Here is a 9,285-nt window from a genome sequence, read left to right as displayed (position 1 = left end):
TCTCTCTCTCTCTCTCTCTCTCACACATACACACACACACATACACACACACACACACACACACACACACACACAGGCCACCCCTGGGGCAGAGAAAACGGAAACGTATTAGCAAACACAGCTGCCTCTCACGCAGATGTGCACACACACCAAGTGCTGAGAGAGAAAGGGGGAGAGAGAGAGGTCTGTAGCTGTCACGGGATCTGTGTTCCCCTGCTGCAACTGCCAATCATCTCTCAGAATAAGCCATCTGTGTCTCATCCTGAGCCAATCGGATCAGAGATTGAAGCCAACCGGCCTATTGGAGAAGCAGTAGCATTTGCTGTGCTTCCTGCGACCGGTCGTGAACACCTGCGGTGACAGTAGACCTCCACTGTCTGTCTCTTTCTCTGCCACTGCCAACACACACACACACACACACACACACACACACACACACACACACACACACACACACACACACACACACACACACACACACACACACTGGCCCATTTCTATCTCGCTGCTCTGTCTTTTCTACCCAGCATCCCCTCTCTCCTCCTCCCCCTCCCACCCTCCCTCCATCCTTTCTTCAGTTTCCTTCCCTTTTTTTTAAAACAAATGTTGCCTTAGGTATTATTTATGTTATACAAACCAAATAAACGGGAGATATTCATTTTTTTTAAAGGTTACGTAAACTGCTGAACACGCGTGTTACTGAGCAGAACTGCAGCGTGTGGAGAACCTTGGATCTTCTGTCGCTCCTTTTCTTTTCTTTTTTTGAAAAACAAAATGAGATTCTGTTGTTTAGTTTTTTTTAGAAGTAAGTGTTTAATACTTAGGCCTTGATACAGTGATTTTAATTAGATAAAACAATGTTCTTTACATTTACCATTTGAATACTGCTCTGTTTTTATTGTGCTCATGACACTTCTTGATGCCAGGCCTTGGATTACCACGTAGTAGAACAAAAGATCCATTCAGAATCACTGTGGTGCGATTGCTTTTGCCTTCCTGGTGGGTTTCCCCAAATCAAGCACCGTCTGCCTTTTTGGAGGCATCGGATTGCACCAGGCAAGCTCAATCAGTAGGTGAATTTGAGTGGATTCTAATTCCTAAATCCAGGTTTGGATTATATCTTTTTAGACTGTTATTGAGAAGTCTGTTTTTTTACTGTTGGGTAAAATTGCAAAAAATATATATACTGATTATTAAAATTGAGGCTATAAATACAAGAGCTAAACCACACAGATTGAAGGAGCGGAGATGTTTTTTTGGACAATGATTCGATTAAACCAACAAACAAATGTAGCAATATCAACAACAGGTCTTGTTTTTGCCCAATTTTGTTACACTTTTATGCAACTTTAATAAAAACATGTAAAATGGACTTGTTTGTCTTTTTTTTATTGTGTTTGTCAATTCCTCCCAGAGAGCCTTATACAGTAGATGATTATACAACAGCATATTATTTATAATAGCTTGTATTTAGTTCAAGCCTCTAAATTTGCTGTCCGTTACTGTGTGATTTATTCATTTGTAAAGATTTATTTTTAACTCAACCATTTCTAGATCTTTTTTAAGTGGAGACATTTTTTTAATAATATTTTTATTGGAAACATTATTACAACCCAGCCATGGTTCACAAGATGATCCATGTTCCATTTTGATGGAAGACATTTTAGCTTAGCAGGTAAATCATATATGTAATTAATAACTTTAACATTGCCTCTGCTCCATTAAATGTCTCTGAAACTCTAGCATGCACACTATTAGGAAATGCAGTGCAGACATAATTAATGTTATTAGTTCCACCTGCAGCTTTCCTGCAATACCATGCTAAAATGCCTTATTTTTGTCCAAATCATATTAATTCCACCATTATCATTTGAATGTCTCTCTGGACATTTTGTATTACGTTGGGGCCATCTTGTGGTTGATTGCAGTTTGCGTGTATACCCTCAGGCAAGAGTGGGTCTGTATATTCTCTTCTAATTGCTGGATGGTTAATGTAAACTCAAGTAAAGATGATGCTTCACACCAGTAGCTGAGTCCCATATGGTTGAGTCCCATGAGCTAATGATGCTCCCAAGAGTTAATGGGGAAACTCAGATCCTTGTTTTGATATTTGGATATATATATATACACACACACACACACATACGCACATCCTGTAATTTCCCCACTGCGGGACTAATAAAGGATTATCTTATCTTATCTTATCTTATCTTATCTTACATACATATATATATATATATATATATATACACATACATACATATGTGCATAAATATGTAAATACATACATATATGTACATATATATACATTAATGTATTTTAAATACACATAAAACATGTGTATTGTTTTAGTTTTGATATAAATGTTTTGTATTAATTTATATTTTTTATTTAAGCCAGTAATCATTGTATTTGTTGTAATATCTGCTGAGATGTCTGGGCAGCATCATGAAATTATATTATAATATAGTATACTATATTATTTTATTGTATACTAGGAATATTCAGATTGAAAAAAGGGAGATGCGCGGTATTTTTTCTAAAGTCCCGCCTATTGGTTCATTCTGATAGTTAGCAGCGCTATACTGGATTGTGATTGGTCCACTAAACCTGCTGAGCCTTTTGATTGGTTGGAGGTCGTTGCTCCTATGGGTCATTCCGACTCCGACATTACTGCTCGGCGCTGATTGGTTTATATTCACGGCTTGTAGAGTCCGGCAAAGTGTCGAACTGGAGACCGAAGTGAAGAGGAAGTACTTTAAAAAAAAAAAAAATTAAATATAGAAAATGGTACTTTAACTTTCTACTGCCGAGCGGAGGGAGAAGGTGAGCAGACCCGTCGCCGTCTGGTCCGGTGCAGCGAGGGTTGTGTTGACCGACAGCCTCGCCTGGACACGGACGGATAACGCTACTTGTTAATCCATGTATACAGTTGGAGGGTACGGTCAGAATGAAAGAGACTCTGCCGGAGCTTCAGCGTGCTTCACGGCATTCAAAACGCGTGTTATATAGTTAACTATCAAACGTCTCGGGCACACATCCGTGAATGAATCAAGTTGAAACAGTGTTGACAGGGAGAGGAGCGGGCAGTCATTTCCTCCCTGTGCGGGTTCAGTCGTTAGCTTAGTGATGCACTTGACTTCTCTTCGCGTTTGTGTGCCGGTAATGTGGCGTGAATACGACAGTACGAGTCTCGTTACATTAATTTAGGGTTGTGAGTGAAAAAAAGACAGGAAGTACAGCAGCTTGCGGCTCAGTTCGGGTCGTTATTTGAGTCGAAACACCGCCGTCGAGTTCATAACGTTTACTGTTTTACTGTATGACGTCACGGAAGCTACCAGTGGTCAAGTTGAGCTCCAACGGAAACGGCACTTCCGGTCCGGCGACACAATAAAGGTCCTGTTAATGAACGTAGAAAAAGTTTGAAGGATACAAACAGTTTCGAAGTTATTTTTTCATAACGCGTCTCTAACTACAGTCTGAGGCAAAAATATTAAAGTTGTGTCTTCTTTTTTGTTGTGCCTTTCTCAAACATAATCGTGCAATTTCCCGTCTTGTGCGGTGTTTCTCTCGCGTGCTTGACGGATCTCCGGAAGCCACCCGGTAGCTCGCTGAGCAGCGGGCTTCCCGGTGTTATTCTATTCAAATTATTCTCTAACTGCACAGTAAACTGCGATCCACAACTAAACCACGGACGAGTCTCTGTTTTGCCAACAGAGTTGTATCATTGATCCCTTTGTCTCTTTTCTGTTCTCTTCTTCGTGGCTTACGATAATTGCAATCCATCTGCAGTGTCGTCATTCGTAAACATCGCCCATATTGAGTAGAATAACACAAGTGAATGATATCAGTAGAAGACCAAGCTAAAATAGCTATTTTAAACCTATTACCTGCAATATTTCCAAATTTAGCTATTCATGTTTTTTAATCTGGGTAAATTTACTTCAGTAGTGGATGTATAATATGTTTTGTTTATACCAAATATTGGTGAGACACATATTTACACAAGAGACCTCACCATCATTCAACAAATTAACAATAATGTTTCATTAATCAGCGATTATCATTTGGTACAGTGTACCAAATGATAATCGCTGATTAATGAAACCGTTTAACAAGAGAAGGAGAGCCACGGTGCGGTTGACTTTTAAACCTTCATCCAGACACACGATGGTATAGTCTGTGTGTGTCTGCATGTGTCTCAGCCAGCCATGCCCGCCCAACCCCATGTGAGGGAGCCGGAGGAGGAGATGGAGGCAGAAGGAGAGTCACAACTCCCTGAGGCCAACGGAGAGGTGGCGCAGCTGCGAGGGGGAGAAAGAGGAGGCGAGCGAATAGAGGAGGCCATGGAGGACAGCGCAGAGGAGCGGGACAGCGACCTGGACGATAGTGAAGATGAGGAAGAAGAGGAGGAGAGTTCAGGTAAAGTGGGGAAAAAAATGAATGTAAAAAGCCGAGCACGACTATGTTGTTGTCTTTTTTTTTTTTTATTTCACCGTTTCTGTCTCTCTCCTTGTCCTCTGAAGAAATGGATGATGAAGATTGTGAGCGGAGGAGAGGGGAATGTCTAGACGAGATGATGGATCTGGAAAAACAATTTCAGGAGCTAAAAGAGAAGTAAGTGGAAACAGAAGGGGTGAAGGAAGTTGGCACCATATCCCCCTGCTGTGATTTGAAATCATCTCAATCATAAGAATGGAGGAAGGAGAAGAAGAAGAAGAAGAAGGGAGGACTGACTTCACCGTGTGATTTACAGGTTGTTTCGGGAGCGGCAGAACCAGGTGAAAGTGAAGCTGGACGAGGTGCTGACGGGGAAGGCTGGAGAATACAGAGAACCACTGGTTGCACTACAGGAAAGCATGCAGATACAAACACAAGTGGCTGGTAAGTAAAACGCACGGGGAAAACGGAATATGAGGAGCTTGGATTTGAATCAGCTTGCGCTTTTCTCACAGAGGAATGACGCTCAAACGATTTGTGTTTTCTTGCAGAGATACTTGTGTGTCGGGTATAGATATGTGTTTTTTGATTTAGTTCAATGTGGCTTTCTTGGCATGCACGTAAAACAAAATGTTGCCAAAGCATAACAATACAAAAGAACACACTAGTATCAGTATGAATAGTAACAAACAAAAAAACACCTGGCCACTAGGTGGAGCTGTTCAACAAACAATAAGCGCTCAATCAGAGTGAGGGGAGTTTGGAGGACCCACTGTCCTAAACATATGTATCTACAGACTGGAGGGTGATTGAGGCATAAACTATAAATTAATTAATGTTGTCTCTCTTAGGTAATGTCTTACTTCTCCTCCTAAAACAATGTATTCCTGTTTCGTGTCCTATTCTGCCCATTTACAGTTCTTTTAGCTGTGTTCTTCACAGGACAATTACAGCCAGTAATATAAAGGTCGTTTTCAAAGAATGACCTTGAAAACATGTAAAAGTTAAACGTGTTGCCGTAGATTAATCAAATGTATGGTGTTGCTGCTAAGGACACCAAATAATCTCAGAGTGTCTTTACCTCCAGGAGTGTACAGAGAGCTGTGTCTACAGGTGATCCAACACAAGTATGAGTGTGAACAACAAGGAGCAAAGCAGCACCTGGAGGTAACACACACACACACACACACACACACACACACACACACACACACACACACACACACACACACACTGACACGTGTATACTGCACACGGACACTCTCAAGAAAATCACTGCAAACCGCAAAACTGTCTGGATTTCTGTCTGTGGGCGACAGAGTGAGCGGACGTTGCTGTTGGATGCCATGAAGACTGAACTGCTGGAGAAGATAAGAAGGCTGGAGGAGGACCGACAGAATACAGACCTCACCTCAGGTATGGTGAAAATGACCTCATCAGTATCAGTCTTGTTGATTTCAAGGAACAAAATCGACTGTACTTTTTAACTGCCTTTATCAATGTTTGGACAAAACACTGTTGATATCTTCTTCTTTTTATTAGAGCTGTGGTTACATACAATACGGCAAAGTTATAAGACAACAATCACGACGCTCTACACTTCTCTTCTCAGAATAAATAAATAAAAACAGTGGGACGAGTTGTGCAGTGAAAGATATATTTTCTTATTCCAGAGTGGAGCGATGAGATGAAGGGCAAGAAGTGTAAACGAAAGAACCTGCTGGGTGGGTCGGAGAGGAGAAAGAAAGTAGCTCTGGTTTCAGGTAAAACATCCCTGTTTTCTTATTTATTTGTCACCTGCCGACCTCATCGTGCTACTTTTTAAGCTTTCATTTCTGACACACGTTTAAGTCTATTTGCCTCCTGCCAAGGCGTGACTGTCAGCTGTGACTGGCTGCTCACAGACCGACGGACGATTTAACTCCTTCTCTGTCTCACAGGGCCTTTCATCGTCTACATGTTGAGAGACATCGACATCCTTGAAGATTGGACTGCTATCAAGAAGGTAAAAAAAACTGAGTAGCTATGTCAGCTCCCACTTAAAATGTCATTACACAAAATGAAGCTGAATAAATTTCCCCAATGTCAACGCTGCATAAACTCGTACACAACAAGTAGTCATCATAGTTACAGAAATATTTCTCTGCTTTTCAGGCCAAAGCAGCACTGCCACCATTAAAGAAGAAGGTTGAAAGTGAGTCTGCCTGTCGCCTATTAAACCATAAATATTCAAACTAGGGCTGCAACTAATGATTATTTTAATAATCGGTTGGTTATTTTTCCGATTCATCGATGAATCGGATAAAAAAAACAAAAAATCAAAAAAGCATTAATTTCCAACCCTTTATTAAAAAACAGAAGTGACAGTGCAAAACATCTTCAGAAAGCACAAACAGGTTGCTCCTTGAACATCCCTGAGCTGTTAATTAAAAAAAAAATGGACTAACACAAAAAACATACACATGTATGTTTTACATCTGCCAAAGGTGAGCCCTTTTTACTGTAATTGATCTCCTTGGAGCAGAGGCTGCGTTTAGCATGCCCTGCTTTATCAATATGTATGAAACACTGGGACAGTGGGAAGCTGTACTGACTCCTCTCACATCTGTTTTCACCTCCACTTCATCTCAACTCTGCATCAAGCTGCGCTGCATATAGAGAGTCCTCTTCCTTAAACTATTTCATTCACATCATCTGATCAATATCTGGGCCTCTTACGACCACGACATCACGTTGTTGGCTAAGCCCAACTACGTGATTTGACTCACTACTTTGAGTAAAAAAAATAAAAAAATCTGCAGCCAGATCCGCCGGTGTGCCGGTTTAACGTTAACGAGTGACAGCGTGAAGTAAACCAGACCGGGGGGTGACGGCATGTTTCACCACGTTACGTTTTTTTACAAGCAAGACTGAACTGTAACGGAACATAACGGAACTTTAACGACAATACACAACCCAAACACGTTAGCTAACGTGATAGCAAGCTGACTAGCTTCCATTAAAAACAAGTTTGAGGGAAATGAAGACGCTGTAGACATCTTAACGCTGATTGGCCAAGACTCGACACGTCACATCCAAGATGTTTTATTGCTAAGATCACAACCTCAGCTTTTCTCAGTGCCTCACTCCAATCTCAGACACGTTGAAATTCGTTGCCAACACTTTTGATAATCGATTTTATCGATTCGTTATTGCAGCCCTAATTCAAACCCCATGTTGTTGGGAGATTTTTCTTCCTGTAATCTATTCTCATTGTGTCTTTCAGAACGGTGATAATAGGAGGAGCTGACTGAAGACCAGTGGCACACACACACACACACACACACACACACACACACACACACACACACACACACACACACACACACACACAACATTCCCAGCTACTTCCACTAACGTTTTGTCTCCAAGACCCAGAAGATTGTTGTGATGTCATTTTCCGCACTTTTGACCCTCAGCAACCAACCAACCACCCGACTGCTTGTATGTTTAATATTGCTATTTAAAATAAGTTCCTAATGATGCGACAACCATGTATTTATAGAATGATTTATATAACGGTAATTAAAATTGTAATCTTTTGTGACATAAGGTTTTGCATGTTCTTGTCATCGATTCCTGCTCCAGGTTTTATGACCACACACTCTGTAAGAACGGGGTCTCGGCCAGGAATTTATAACTACTGACGTCATCACTCAACTAAAGAAAACGTTTAAACAGACACACAAGAAACCCTCCAAATGAATGAGAAGCTAAAGCCGCATCAGGGACCCTCCTCAAAAAACAACACACACACACACACACACACACATCATTGGTGGTATAAATAGTTCCAAAAGCGAAACGTCCACAGAACATTAGAACATGTATCAATTCCGCTGCGTCAGCCGATTCCTTGATGAAAGCTCCGCCCTCTTGTGGCTGCAGACACACCAGCAGCTTCTTCTCTACTGCAGCTGCTGATTCACATTGATGTGAATTGTAATGTATTTAAGTATCATACAAGTACCTAAGTAAAATGAGCATATGTCTAGCTACAGCAGTGGGTGAGAATCACAACATGCAATCATGCAGAGGGACCACCTGGGATTGGGGAATCGAACCCCAGCCCCTCTTACTGGGAGGCAACAGTGCTAGCCACTACACCACCGTGCAGCCTAGAATCTCATCGCCTTACATGAAATTCAAAATTACAAATGAACCGAAGTCCCTTGAGAATTTAATATAAACTTACATTTACATCATGCAGTCGAATAGTATATCGTGAAAGACTAATTCCTGATATTTTCAGGTTTCTCTTCCGTGTGAATTGATGAATGCGTCCTAAGACATCCGTGGCAAAGCTCTTCCAGCACAGCTCGCAGTGTTACAGTTTTTGCAGCCCACGTGTAGCTTTTGCCAGCCCTATCGCATCTGTACGGTTTCTCTGCCGCACACCAACACATCGGTGGGATTTCGACTCTGCCTGCAAAGAGAAGCTTCAGCGGCGGTTCTCCCCCGGTGTGACTCCCGTGATATGGTCCGTTGGTCCGGTCGCTTGTAGCAGCACTTCCCACGCTGGCAGAACAGGTGGGGTCTGTCTTCATTTCCCCAGAGGTGATTAATAAAGTAATTATCCTCCTTCGTAATAGTGAGTGTGCTGTTATTGCACCAGGTGCCAAGACCGGAAGGCCTTCCTTGCGCGGGTTGCATTGGTATGGTTTCTCTCCTTTCTGAGAGAACTACCGTGGCTTAATTTTTGACAGCTGGCTGAAGCTCTTCTTGTAGACAGTGCAGTTGTAGGGTTTCTCCCCCTTCTGGATGCTAGCGGGTCCTCTGCCGCAATACTCGGCTAAGACTGTTCCC

At 41.8% G+C, this 9,285-nt stretch overlaps 1 protein-coding gene across 2 annotated transcripts; it reads left to right on the top strand.

Annotated features, from left to right (window-relative positions):
- Positions 1–2,739: 2,739 nt before the first annotated feature.
- Positions 2,740–7,960, top strand: brms1 (BRMS1 transcriptional repressor and anoikis regulator). Of its 2 annotated transcripts, none has more exons than XM_079216264.1 (10): positions 2,740–2,826; positions 4,210–4,422; positions 4,527–4,617; positions 4,757–4,884; positions 5,528–5,607; positions 5,760–5,856; positions 6,114–6,203; positions 6,381–6,445; positions 6,595–6,634; positions 7,706–7,960. In XM_079216264.1, exons 2-10 carry the CDS (start codon positions 4,212–4,214, stop codon positions 7,711–7,713), a joined length of 810 nt encoding a protein of 269 aa, XP_079072390.1. In that variant the 5' UTR covers positions 2,740–2,826; positions 4,210–4,211; the 3' UTR covers positions 7,714–7,960. The 2 variants fall into 2 exon arrangements, with proteins under 2 accessions (XP_079072390.1, XP_079072389.1); XM_079216263.1 differs by having other exon boundaries at positions 2,758–2,826; positions 4,206–4,422.
- The last annotated feature ends 1,325 nt before the right edge of the window (positions 7,961–9,285 follow it).

Source organism: Taurulus bubalis (assembly GCF_910589615.1).
Source record: "Taurulus bubalis genome assembly, chromosome: 3".
Taxonomy (NCBI): domain Eukaryota; kingdom Metazoa; phylum Chordata; class Actinopteri; order Perciformes; family Cottidae; genus Taurulus; species Taurulus bubalis.
This window is presented reverse-complemented; position numbering and strand designations above follow the sequence as displayed.

What these genes read in the sequence shown, in the direction of transcription:
- brms1 (XM_079216264.1), top strand. Translation starts at nt 4,212, where the DNA reads ATGCCCGCCCAACCCCATGTGAGGGAGCCGGAGGAGGAGATGGAGGCA. An exon ending in AGAAGAGGAGGAGAGTTCAG is followed by an intron (nt 4,423 to 4,526) that starts GTAAAGTGGGGA and finishes TGTCCTCTGAAG; the next exon opens with AAATGGATGATGAAGATTGT. An exon ending in GAATACAGACCTCACCTCAG is followed by an intron (nt 5,857 to 6,113) that starts GTATGGTGAAAA and finishes TTCTTATTCCAG; the next exon opens with AGTGGAGCGATGAGATGAAG.